The 14,422-nt window shown below is 37.3% G+C and overlaps 1 protein-coding gene across 1 annotated transcript in view; it reads left to right on the top strand.

Moving 5' to 3' along the window:
• The first annotated feature begins 6,753 nt into the window (after positions 1–6,753).
• LOC107720545 (microtubule-associated tumor suppressor candidate 2-like) overlaps positions 6,754–14,422 on the top strand; it is a 39,878-nt gene continuing 32,209 nt past the window's right edge. The window contains exons 1-3 of the mRNA XM_016528279.1: positions 6,754–7,857; positions 7,892–8,036; positions 11,309–11,515. Coding sequence (XP_016383765.1) covers positions 6,979–7,857; positions 7,892–8,036; positions 11,309–11,515 — 1,231 coding nt within the window. The 5' untranslated portion in view covers positions 6,754–6,978. The remainder of the gene's footprint in view (positions 7,858–7,891; positions 8,037–11,308; positions 11,516–14,422) is intronic.

Here is a 14,422-nt window from a genome sequence, read left to right as displayed (position 1 = left end):
AGGACTGCAGTGGAAAACAGACTCTTTGGCTCATGCTGAAGTCGTGAAGTCTTCTATGCTATCTTTAGGCCAAGGTTAATTAGCTCCAAAGGGGGCTTGAGAAACACCCGTTGGCCCAGAACAAGCCTCCAGATCAGGCTGAAGCATAGAGCAAACCTGTCCATCTCTCTGAACCTTCCTGCCCAGCTGTCACTTCAGTTAACAACAGCAGAGATACAGAAACACAAGAACACCACGTGCTATACAACTGTCTACGACAGATTTTCCTGCTGTGATGTCCATTTTTTCTTAATTACTTGAACCTGAAGGTGTTAATTACTGTTCTTCATTTATCAATAGGCTATGTTTACACTTCCTATTAGCATCAGATTGCCATTTACACCTGGTATTTAAATGTGCCTCATTACTTATTCACTTATTTATTAATATTAATATTATTATGTAATATATAAGTAGAATTGTATACTTAAAATGTATATATTTTTATTATTATATACTGTAATATTAAAAGTCTATCTGCAATGCCAGTACACATGACCTAAGCGTCTATATCTTGCTGGTGTGTGACATTGAAAATGAACAAGAGTAAAATAATAAAATGCAAAATTAAATTGGCTTCCAAACTTGAGCTGATTCTGTATCTTTGTCTCTAACAATATTCAGCACAAGACAGCATTGTTGGTTCATTAGGTTAACAGATATCAACACACATTCTTCTTCTTACCTTGTGTATCTTTTTGCAAGGTACAAAAATGTGTTCGAGGTTAAAAGGAAGAGCTGTAGAAAGTAGCAGGATGTGAAAACCTGAGGGTAAATATGTCATTAAGGTTGTGCTGGTGTGTTTTTACCCTTTACACAGAAGGCTGATACACACCGCTCTTCAAAGGTTAAGCATAGACCCGGGTTGTCATTCACTGTTACTGTGTTCTTTCATCATGGGTGAATGGGGGTGTTCACCTCACACTGGGGTGAATTCAGCTCCCCAAACTTAGATGATTTCCTTTTTTGAGACTCGAGAATCTCTGTTGCGTTACTTTTGAAAGAGCTTTGCTGCTGTCGTACATATCCACATTTATAGAGCTATGGAAAGACGCATTCTACTTGTGTGGAATCAGACACGTTTTTCACACCATAATAGTGTTGATTTAGTCATGTACAACCTTATAAATCAAAGACTGTGGCCTAGCATAAGTACAGTGATGATAACAGATGCAATAGTAATGCGAGTGTACTTTGATATGTCACTGTATTCATAGTATGCATTCCAAAAACTGAGCTTTTGCAAGACGCTCTCTCGCAAGTAGTTAAATATGAAAATGTTATTTTCGCATTGTAGACTGTGAGACATAGTGTAGACTATTCAAAAATGATGACACATATTTAGTCGTAATATACCCATGTATATCTATGGCATTGTGACTACTATTTATTTTAATAATGTTGCTAAAGATAAATGTTACTTCATATATTGTTCACATTACATTCCTGCAAAATGGCAGCATATTTACTTGCAATTGCTGCCTGCTGTGGCAAAAGATGATGACAGTTGCGTTTTAGACCATACATGCGATGGCAAGTGAGTGGTGGGATATTTTGCTATTAAAATGATCATGTCAGATGAATTCCATGAGAGCTTTATTATCTCTGCTCTCTCGGTAGCATCACTAAACATTTATGACATTTTATGCATGCGCAGCACGGTGATTAAAACATTTACAGATGTGTCAGTGTGGACGAGCGACTCAGGAAAATACAAAATGCTATAGTGTGAATGGACAGTGTTTTAGTTAAAGGGATACTCCACCCAAAACATTTTTTGTCATTAATCACTTATCCCCATGTCGTTCCAAACCCGTAAAAGCTTAGTTCATCTTCGGAACACAATTTAAGATATTTTGGATGTAAACCGGGAGGCTTGTGACTGTCACATTGACTGCCAAGTAAATTACACTGTCAATCGGACAGTCACAAGCCTCCCGGTTTTCATCCAAAATATCTTAAATTGTGTTCCAAAGACGAAGGAAGCTTTTAGGGGTTTGGAACGACACGAGGGTAAGTGATTAATGACAACATTTTCATTTTGGGGTGGAGTATCCCTTTAATAAGCTTTTCTAGTGTGCTAACATATTGTATAGCCTACTTAACGCTCTGGTATTGTTCATTTGGGGGTCACACTTGTGTTGTTCGCGGTCAAAACTGACTGAACACCTGAAATGTAACTTTTTTATTTTCAGTAAAATCAATGTAATATATTTTTGTTCCATAATATTTTTTCTTTTTATTTTGTATTTTGAGAGAATTTCATGGTAATCATTTATATTTATGCAATAATTATATTCATTTTTTCCCCATTGAAAATAATACAATTTGTTTCTAAGATTTTTATATTACTTTTCAATTATGGCAGTATTTCATGTTAAAATAGAGACAATGCCTTTAAAATCACATTTTTGAAGTCAGATTAGTGCCATCTGGTGGGAGTAAAAAAAGAAAAACATTTGCAATTCCATGGTTTAGCCACTAGATTACTATAGCTCTATATAAAAGGCACTAGTTGTTTTTAGGCATAAAGACTTGTTTTTATTAAGTTGTGCATTTGGATATATATTTAGACATTCTCAAAGACAACTTTTTGTAAAGGTTTAGATTTTGTTTTGTTTTTTAAATTTTGGTTGAAAAAACCTGAACACAGAGAAAGACATTTTGTTACATGTAACATCAAAATTCAACAAAAATTTAACAAAAATTAACAGGAATGCTTTATCAGAGATTAATCAATCTGATTTCAACCTCTTATTTGAGTCTTCTGGCTCAATTTTGCCATATTGTTACAGCCACACCAGTTCATATTGTGTGTGTATAATAGTGTGTTGTGTGTGTGTCTGTGAGTGTGTGTAAGTGAGTGTGTGTTTGAATGTGTGTGTCTGTTTTGTACTCTTGATGTTTTAGTGTATAACCCCTTCCTTGGTGTCTGTGTTTTGACTGCATTTTTGGCCGAATTACTGATTTTATTTCACGCATTTGCAAAAACATGCTTTGTGTTACAGTCACACTAGTTCATATATGTGTGTCTATGAGGGAGGTTAAAGTGTGTCTATTTTGCACTCTTGATATTAGAGTGTCACCCCTTCATTGCTGTGCACTCTTTTTCTGCATCGTGAATGATTTATAGATTGTACACACAAAAAGTCCTGTGTATATTCATATTTTTGCGCATTTCCCTTTCATTTCCAATGGTGGTGATTTTTGACCGCGAACAACACAAGTGTGACTATTTTTTTTACGACCATTTAGCTTTTTCGACTCAAGTCCACAATTATTTTTATTTTGTGGTCACATAGCGACTGCCACAAAAGTCACCGGGTTTCGTACCATTCCGATAAGTAGCAATTAAAAAAAAAAAATTTTTTTTAATTTTTTTTTCCAGGTCTAAAATGACCGAACAACACCAGAGGGTTAAGTTGCATTATAGTGAATTCGGGAAAAGAAGTAGATTGATAATGAGCATGCAGGACTAGAACATTAGCTACGAACATTTAATAGATTGTTTGTCTTGACTGTTGAGCTTACAGTGTTAGCATGATTTATTTGTTCAGCTCATACCTACACTCTGCACATAGGCTACGTATAGATCAAACAAGCTGTAATAGTCTATTAGCATTATCAACGGCACTATCAGGCTGGACCATAGGGCTGGAAATATTAGGAGGTGGAGTCATGTTACTGGCGCTAATAACTGGAATGTAAATCCTAGAATGTACTTCCAAAAGCAACCAAAGATCTTGATCCAGGAACAGGTCCTCTTTGTGTTCTGTAGAAAAATAGGAGGTTTGCTCAGCATGAACTGCTTGAGTGTTTTGTAAGAGCTAGAGAGAGCAGGCTTGGGAGTTTGTTATCAGCTTGAAGGCAGAGTGTGTTTAAGTAGAACATGGTCTCAGGACAGAGTTCTCCTTCCTGTCTTTCATCTCCATCTTGACCATGCCTTGCTTTTTAAAGCCAGTGTGTCAATGGAAGACAACTTGAGGCGTTCACTCAAAACCACTCGCAACCACAACCTTTTGTTTTTAAAATGGAATATCTATCTATCTATCTATCTATCTATCTATCTATCTATCTATCTATCTGTCTATCATCTATCTGTCTGTCTGTCTATCTATCTCTCAAAAGAAGATATTTTGAAGAATGTTGGTAACCAAACAGTTGACGGTAGCCATTGACTTATGGCCATGGAAAAAAATACTATGGAAGTTAAAGGGATTGTTCACCCAAAAATTCTGTCATTAATTGCTCACCCTCATGTCATTCCAAACGTGTAAGGCCTTAGTTCATCTTCGTAACACAAATTAAGATATTTTGATGAAATCCGAAAGCTTTCTGACCCAGCATAGACAGCAACGCAACTGACACGTTCAAGGCCCAGAAAGGTAGTAAAGACATAATTAAAACAGTCCATGTGACATCAGTGGTTCAACCTTAGTTTTATGAAGCTACGAGAATACTTTTTGTAAGCAAAGAAAACAAAAATAACAACTTTATTAATTAATGACAGAATTTTCATTTTTGGGTGAACTATCCCTTTAATAACTACTGTCAACTGTTTGGTTCCCAACGTTCTTCAAAATATCTTTTGTGTGCTCACCAGAAGAAATAAACTTACAAACATAGGCGTAACATTTTACTTTGGTATTATGTAAATAAACAATTTTGGGATTATCTAGCAAAAATGTAATCACAGCAATAATTTAATATACTGGTGATTATTTTATGCACTTTTTATCATAGAACATATCATGCTCGACATTGAAGTTTATTGAACACAATAAATTTGAGGAAAAAAACACCCGTTGATATGTTGTGTCAATACCGCTTATATTTATATATGTTTGTGCAATTATGGGATTCGCGATATGCAGTGTACCTTGATATCAGTCTTAATTTGCTGGTGGGTATGTGGGTGGGTGATTTTAGCACTCATCAGCCTGCAGGATTGTGGGTGGAACTATGTGACAGTCTGGTGCCGCAACGTCAATATGCTTGTTCTCAGATTGTTGCCCATTTAACTGACTGTGATATGGATTGTATGGGCTGTCTCTTTTCCATGGATCTCCTTTCTGATTTCCTGCACAAGCATGTGCACTTGCATCTTACACTTGAAGTGATTTAGTGGTCACTTCTTTCTGTTATTCCAGCATAAATTACTCAATTCTGTTGGAGCAAAAATCATTAGAATTGATGTGGGAAAAAAGGCAACCTCTCTCTTCTTACAAATCTATGTTGTGATTGATTATAGCCCACCTAAGTCACTGACCACCCACCCACTCTACCTAGCCAGCACCTGAAACAATCCCAACCCCCTTTTCCCTATTGGGAAAATGTCAGAACGCCCTTGCTTTGTTCCTTTTTCTGGTTTGGACTATATAACTACATAACGAAACAGCATTGGCTTTCTGTTTGCATGTCCTTATCATAATTATAGGCAAACAGCTGTTGTGTCAATGTTTTATAGAGATGCAAAAAACCCTACCTTTGATTAATGGTGTATTTTCATCATTTCTACCCCCTAACTGACTGTGACTGCTTTTTTTTTGTCCCACGCGAGCAGTGTTGTTAATTACAAGCCGTTTCACACTCTCCCTAATTGTCTTTTTTGTTTTTTTGTTGGGCAAACTTGCACAGTAAGAAGCCAACACATGGGGAAACATTTCTGTCTCATCTTTTTTTTTCAGCAGCACATCAGTCTTCATTTATTCAAATTGGCTTCCTGATTTGGCCATACATAATTCTCAGCAGTGGAGATTTGAAAATTTAATTACTAGAGAAAAGGAGGTACTGCCATCTGCCATTAAAGGACTGAGCCAAACATTTTACTGCTTTGTGTCAATAGACTTCCTATTCATTACACTGGCTTGTCAATTTGTGGTTCTTTTAAAGAGAAACGAATTAGGTGTATGAAACATTACAATGCTTTATTTTGGATTTCCACCCACAGAATACTGTATGTTCACTGTGGTATGATGGTGGAGGCATATTACTGTACCTCTTTAGGGAAATATTCATAATTAATATAAAAGGTAACCTAGTAGTTTGCTGAAACCAATTGAAAAAATATATAAATTTGCCATAGTGGATTTGTCAGTCCAAACTGGGCACTAAATTGAGGTTTTAACAGAGGATGCCATGAAATATGTGAAGAAACGTGAGTAAATAGTCCACTGAGACCATTCATTTGTTGAGGAGCCATAAGTTCTGACTTATTGAAAATGTTGCCAAATATGCAATAATCTTTTTTCTTGTCTCCAGCATTTGTACCTTTTAGTTGAGTCAAATATGTTTTATGCGTTGCTCTGTCAAGAATATAAATGTAAATGCACATCTTTTTACTTTGTTTACAGAAGTCGTGCGTGCCTTTAAGCGGTTTTATATTCATTGAAAACTGCAATGAAACAGCAAACAGCCATACAAGAGAATTCTAAATCTTGTTCCTTACCTTCAATATAACAAGAATGATGTTTTGCTTTAGTCAGGAAAACTGAGAAAATAAACTGTGCATTTTTACCCCAAAGGCTGAGAATTTAAAAACTAATCTAAATAAATGCAAATCTTGTGATGGAAATTAAACAACCCATGTGGGATAGTTTTTGCTGAAGCACACTCTGCACTGCTTACAACATGTAATGTCTTATTTTCTGTGTAGGTTTGGCACCAGATGAATGAACAAGGCATTTCAAGGTCCTCAAAGCTGATGTGATGTCATGTCATCAAGTGCATTGCCCTGTTAAGAAACAAACAAATACAGCTCAGTTCTTTGACGGTATCTTGGAATAGAAATGGAAATAATGTGAGATTAAGTTGTGATTCTGCACTCCATCCAAACTGTAAACTTTGAAAGCCTAGGTACAGGCAAGTGAGAGAACAATACCTTTGATGGATCCAGGATTATCGTGGAGCTTTTGAGAGGGAAGCTCAGACTTATACAACATGAATGTGCAAGGAAAGATACAAGTCGGTGAAGTCAACCAACAAGAAGAAATACAGAACGACGACAAGCAGTCTTTGATAGAAACCGTGGAAGACGCCAATGCCAATCAAATCACCAAAGAGAATATTTATTCAGATGACAGAGAGCATGGCAGCCCACTACCCCCTCTGGTGTCGCACTCCGAAGCCCAGGAGAGGATCATTATCTGGGGAACACATGCTCGGTGTGAAGACCCTGAGCTTGAAGAGTTTGAACTGCTGGAGTGTCAAGAGCTAGAAACATTTGTAGTGGAAGAAGAAGAACAGGTAGACATGCAGAGTGAAAGAAGCAGAAAGGGAGCAAAGAACTTCAGTGAAAAAGAGTTTTCATCTACAGCCATCAGCACCACTGTTGGCTCCCCTTGGAAAGACCACAATGAAAACCATAATGTGGATGGAGATGCAAATGAGAACTCTCAGCCCCTTGACCTCAGGACCTCCAACTCTCGCTCTGGTGCGAACCGGACCCTGAGAGATGCACGAAGTGGTTCTGAGGGCAATGTCTTTTCATCTTCTCTTTCTGCAGTGACCAGCCTCAGTGGAAGTTTAGCCAGTGCCCTGGACAGTGCAGGCCGCACACAGCCTCTCTCTTCCCAGTCCACCAAGTCTACCTCAGACAAAGGCAGGAACCAGCATCCAGCTACTACCGAGTCCTACATCCACTCAGAGAGAAACAGGGAGCTTCCCAGTGATTTGGACCAAAACCATAACTCTACCACACTGCCTCAGGAACCACAATATGACCGAAGTAAGCTAATGCATCCTTCTTATGGAGCAGTAAAACTGCAAAAATTCCAAATGGAAGCAGAGCAGAATGCTGGGAAAAGGATGTCAACCGAGGTGCCGAAAGGTATGTTGAGGGTCAAGACCCCAGCTTGGCGTTGGTGCTGTAAACAGGACTCCCTCTGCAACTGCCAAGAACAGGATGGTCCTAACAGGCCAGCCGAAGTCACCACTGACCCTCAGTCAACCAATGCAGGCAGTAAACCCGACCACTCAAACCCCTCAGGAACCTCAAGGTAAGATCAATGGTTCACTTTGCATGGCAGAATGAGTCAAATGGTCTTGTTTATGACTGTCATGTAAAATTGAATGCTTCACATGCTACACTGGGGCAAGTTGAATGGAAACCCAAGCCAGAGCAGTCTTAGAATCTGTTAGAATCACCAAGGCTTCATCCTAAGGGCAGAAGTGACTCTGGAGTATTTTGAGATGAATAGATTTAAATGGAAGAAAGGAAGAGAATGCCATATGAAGTATTTTCATCCCTGTCAGCTATGCATTTGTAATTGTTACAGATAAACTCATCCCAGCCACTAGTCAATGTAAAATACATTTTACCTCCTGGCATTCAGTTGAATATAAATAAAATTCACATTCATCTTGTGCCATGAGGGAGTTCTGTCTGAGCTTAACAGTTCCTCTCCATTTCTAAAGCACACTTCATTTCCGACAACTTTGCCTGCCAAGGTGAAGATATGAATTATTTCATCTTAAATCCACTACCAGCACTGCCATCACCCTCCGTGTTTTTTCTAGAGGGCACCTGTCTATCTGCATATTGATATCTCACTGAAAACCTATGACAGTCTCCATCAATGCATGCGGATGCCGATTTCTTGCTGTTTGTCTCTGTTTGTGATGCTTTGAAGTGCAAAGCAATTAACAGTTAATTCATGCCAATAACTATGCCTGATCAAAATTATTAACTGTAGTTGAGACATGATATGATTTTTATGGTGTAAAGATGCTTATGCTACAAAAGATAAAGAGACAGTCTAGTGCGTAGGCTTGAGTTTTACTCCTGCAGCAATATAAAAGAATTCAAGAGGAAGGTTAACCTCGCCTGGTGTGACTAGACTCTTGCTTGTCTTGCTAAAGAAAATCATTTTCCACTGTAGTTATCATCATCTCATGCTACATTATTTATTTACACCCTCAAACAATGAAAAGATTTGATTCTGGCCACTGGGCTCCTTTTAAACACTGTATATAATCAAAATCTTCTTGGAAGTTGTCTAATGCAGTGAAGTACAATAAACAGAAGAACAATATTAAAGAATCACCAATTGCTAATTAGGCTTTGTTATGTCTTTAGATAGCAATCACTAAAATCAGAGGTAAACAGACCAGTAGAGTACCATCTTTTTTCATTGTACAATGCATGTTCGTGTTTTTATCAACATGACATATAGTTCAGTTGTATTTCATTTTTCATTGATGTGGTTTATCATTGTTTAAGTGAGGGCTTGTTGAAAGTGCTCTAGTAATGTATTCATGCATTTTAACACTAAGAAATCAATGTGTTCTTGAGCTGCAAGCCATAATAATACATTTGCATACAAACACACACACACACACACACATACACACACACTTCTTATTTATTTCCAAAACAGATTGGGAAAATGACACCCCTTTGGTGTTAAAGGGATAGTTCACGCAAAAATGAAAATTATGTCAATTTATGTTTAGCAGAATGTACAAGCTTCTGTTTTCCATACAGTAAAAGTGAGTGGGAACAGCTTTGGTCACCATTCACTTTCATTGTAGGAAAAATAAATAAATAAACACTGAAAATGCTAAATCAAAGCCATGAGGGATGATTATTTTGTGTGATCCGGGCAAGTCTGGAAATATGGGGTAGTAGGAACAGGAAGGAATAAAGACGATTGATGGAGAAAAAATCGGAGAGTGAGAACAGCAACACATTTATCTTTAATGGTCACCCTCACATGGAGAAGCTGCATGCAATTTCATTAAAGACCTTGATGGCCTGGGGTTGGGGTGGGGGTCGCTGGGGGAAGCGATGGAGCCGAGGCAACTTTGATTGGAGATGAATGGATGAGAGGGTGCTTTGTTGTGTGCATTTGCTTGAGTGTGTATGTGTGCATTTTCATTTGTGAAGAATGTGTATACGAAGCATACTGCTGACATTGCAGTCTAATAAACATCTGAGAATGCGACAGACGAAATGAGAAATCATAGATTGTCATTTAGTATGCGCTACGCTTTGCTGCAATCACAGGGACATAAAGTCAAGGTGCTTTATCTCTAAGAGCAGGAGGGGAGCATTCTCTCCACCTGCCCCAAAGTACGACCTTGGGTTGGGGGAGTCTGGGAGTTCAAAGCAAGCCTTGAAGTGGGTCCCTAAATTCACCCCGCGGTAGCTCTTTGCATGTGCATATTTATGTATATTTTTCTTCCTGTGCTTTTCCAAATCATAATTTTTTGATTCGACAGCAGAACAGTCCCTGTGCTGCCAGCATTACAGATATCTGATGTGAAGACCTACAGTGCAAAGAACTGATAGGGAAAGCAAAAGACAACAGATATTCATATTAATCCTTATTAATTGTATGTAAACAGCTTTTATCATGTTCACTGGTGTAATAATAAGCACATGGGGTAAGGAAAATCCATTACTCTATTCAGTTGAGGCCTTTATTAAGCAGTGATATCTTAATAATTTGTGCAGAGCTGGTTTTAGAGGAACCAATGGCCTCTTAAACGATTGTCCTTCTGGACTAATTAAAAAAGAAAGCGCTTTTGCAAGAGACGGTAAACTCATGTTAAGCACCAGACACTGAAATGGCTCTTTTTATGGGGAAAAAAGGTTAATTAAATGAATAAATTACATTTTTATATATATATATATATATATATATATATATATATTAATATTACTTTTTTCTTAAATTATTACTCTGTTCAGTTTTATATTAACAATTTTTTTAGCTCATATAAGGATTTTATGAGCCATCTAAGATGATATGTTTTGGCAAACGTTTTGCATTAAATTAGACTCCCTAAGTGGATGAGAAATGTGACTCATCGCTCTTCTCCATGTGAATACTACAGTGGTATAGATGTTGATGAATGGCCATGACATGCTGTGGTCAGAGCTCCTCTTTATGATTTTTTCAGGAGCTTTTTAAAGTGATCTTTACCTCGCACCAGAGAGAGGTCGTAAAACACTACAGTTTTTCTCTCTTTCTATCCTACTGTGAGTCTCTTTTAGGCTAGTCTGCTTCGAAATTGTTCATTTCGGGACACAACACTCACTTTCTTTGTTCCTTGTGTTCCATCTGTTTCTCAACTGAATCAGTCATGTGATCATGTATGCCTCATTTTGTCACAGCAGTATTACAAGAGTATGATATGCATAGTTGACCTTCATATTGACATATACTAGAAAAGCAGTATGTGACTTTTATTTCCCAAAGCTCTATTTTACAAATGGTGTTTTTTGAGTTAGTTTGAGTACTAATCATAGTTTTCTTCACCTCAGATCAGAGAAAGCCAGTGGTGACTGGGTTAGCTGCTAAATCCCTCCTGCCGAAGCCAGCTCAGTCTGGCCTGCGTCCTCCCATTTACTCGCACCTCCCGCCGGCTCGTCTGGCCGCCTTTGGGTTTGTTCGGAGCTCTAGCGTCTCCTCTGTGTCCAGTAACCACTCGACTGACAGCACTTGGAGTGACCCCTGCCGACCCGCCTACCGTAAGTTACTGAAGCACAAATACTATACATTCAGATTAATAAATGCAGACTTAAGTGTACAGTGGGGTCTGAAAGTCTGTGTCCAAATTGAAAATGTTTTTAAAATAATAAAATAAAAATGAAAATATTTTTACCACTTAAAATTTTTTTTCTTTTTGAATATATTCTAAAACGTAATTTATTCCTGTGATGCAAAGCTGAATTTTCAGCAGGCATTACTCCAGTCTTCAGTGTCAAATAATCCTTCAGAAATCATTCTAATATGCTGATTTGCTGCTCAAGATACATTTCTTATAATTATTAATGTTGAAAACAGTTGTGCTGCTTAATATTTGTGTGAAAACATCTGTTGTTAAAGGAATAGTTCAACCCAAAATGAAAATTCTGTCATTAATTACTCACCCTCATGTCATTCTAAACCCGTAAGACCTTCGTTCATCTTCAGAACACAAATTTAGATATTTTGATGAAATCCATGAGCTTTCTGATCCTCCATAGACAGCAACGCAACTGCAATGTTCCCAGGTCCAGAAATGTAGTAAGGACATCGGTAAAATAGTCCATGTGACATCAGGGGTTCAACTGAAATTTTACGAAGCTACGAGAATACTTTTTTTGCGCAAAAACAAAAAAAATGACTTTATTCAACCATTTTTCTCCTCCTCATCCCTTCTGCCACGGCACGCCGCTATTGTGGCGAGAGTATTAATGCATGCACGTTCTGCTGCTTACGTTAAACACGCACATGCATCAGCATGCGCATGCGTCGTTTACATGCAGATGACAGAACGCATGCGTCGTGATACTCTCCACAATGGCGGCGCGCCGCGGCAGAATAAAGTGTTGAATAAAGTCGTTATTTTTGTTTTCTTTGTGCACAAAAAGTATTCTCGTAGCTTCATAAAATTACGAACCCCTGATGTGACATGGACTATTTTACCGATGTTCTTGCTACGTTTCTGTGCCTGGGAACATTTCAGCTGCGTTGCTGTCTATGCAGGAGCAAAAAGCTCTCGGATTTTATAAAAAAATATCTTAATTTGTGTTCTGAAGATGAACGAAGGTCTTACGGGTTTGGAACGACATGAGGGTGAGTAATTAATGACAGAATTTTCATTTTGGGTGAACTATCCCTTTAAGGATTCTTTGATGAATAGAGAGTTTAAAAGAACAGCATTCATTCGAAATAGAAATCTTGTAACATTGTGAATGTTTTTTCTGTCACTTTTAATCAGTTTAATGGATCCTCGCTGAATAAAAGTATTAATTTCTTTAAAAAAATCAAATAAAATCTTACTAACTCCAAACTTTTGAACACTAGTGTATGCAAATTTGTGACACTGATGATGTAAAAGCCTTTGTATAAAAGGCCGGTTGTCATTTAAACAAAAGACAGTATCATATTCATATTTTTCACTCTAATTGCTGTCCTAAAAAATGTAAATGTATTAAAAATAGAAGCCCTTTTGGACCACTGAACATCTGGTCACACTATGTCTAAAGTGCTTGTAGCTGAGTGCATTGTTATGCGAGATCCCTAAAGTACAGTTTACATAAAAGGGTAATGCTCCACTTTTTAGAGTTAATTATAATGCAATTTGCATCATTTTATTAACTCCGCCTACAAGCAGCGTGCAGATCTCCTTTCATTAATATATTTTGCTCATAACTTCTTGCTCTAACATGGAATCATGGGATATTCAGCACAATAGATGAAAAGCATGAAAAAGTGCAGTATTTATTTATTTATTTATTTTTAAATCAGACTTTTTTTAGTTGGCCTTTGCTTTAGGTCACGAAAGAAACTTTGCGTTTGATCCGAGTGGGCTTCTTTCATAGCTAGCTCCGTGAGTCAACACGAATAATCCTCAGTATGATCACAGCTGCTCAGTTCTGCTGAAGTAGATTCTAGTCTGCTCTAAGAGGGGGCTGTCTTTGAAAATTGGCATCTGCGTGCGCCGCATGTGTTTTTAATGCGACCTACATAAGTGATGTTGGCCGGTCTTCTCCTGGTAACAGTTGACGTGGCTGCAGATTCAGACATCCGGAGTTACATGCGTCACTGGATGAGTTATGTCATCAAGTCTTTTTATCCTTAAATCACTTGGGAAGAGGAATCTTTCACCGTTCACAGTCCTGTATGTATGGAGCAAACAGATGCATGAGAGAAATGCTGAGAAAAAATAAGAGGGAAGGAGTCGGTGTGCTGTGTTCTGTGTTGCAGCGGCCCCAATAGCTATTTTGTATACATTAATTTTGTAAACATGAATTTTAAAGAAGGACAGTGCACTTGTGAAAATGATAAAACATCAGATAAAATGTTGGTAACACTTTTTTTACAGTGTCCTTGTTACACATGCATGTGAAGTGAAGTGACATGTGGCCAAGTATGGTGACCCATACTCAGAATTAGTCAAACTAACCATAAATCAAACCTAATTCTAACCCTATAATAAGTACATGTTAATTAATATTACTTAGTAATTAATTGTACATTTACGTTGTATCAAGGACGCCTTAAAATAAAGTGTAACCAAAATAGTCTACATAATGAATTAACAAAAATGATGTTTATATCTTAATCAAAAGGTCATTTTTCTGAGAAAAGATCATCTGTGTGCAGACAAGTATTATTTTAATATGTTTTAATGTTATTATAGTATTTATTAATTATTTCACTTTATATATATATATATATAGTGTGTTTGTGTTAAGTATTATTTTAGTATTTTCGTATGTATATTTGTATTTATCTTTGATTTATTTTTATTTTGGTTTCAGTTTAGGTAATTTGAGTACTTATCTATTTCAGCCAAGACAACAAGATCAGTGTGTGTTAATTGAAGTTTTCTTAGTATTTTAATGTTTTAGTACTTTTTCATAAAGTGCTTTTATCATTTTTATTCG

This window comes from Sinocyclocheilus rhinocerous, unplaced genomic scaffold (assembly GCF_001515625.1).
Source record: "Sinocyclocheilus rhinocerous isolate Xijiao unplaced genomic scaffold, SAMN03320098_v1.1 scaffold603, whole genome shotgun sequence".
Classification (NCBI taxonomy): domain Eukaryota; kingdom Metazoa; phylum Chordata; class Actinopteri; order Cypriniformes; family Cyprinidae; genus Sinocyclocheilus; species Sinocyclocheilus rhinocerous.
The sequence above is the reverse complement of the archived record's forward strand: the minus strand, read 5'-3'. Positions and strand labels throughout refer to the sequence as shown.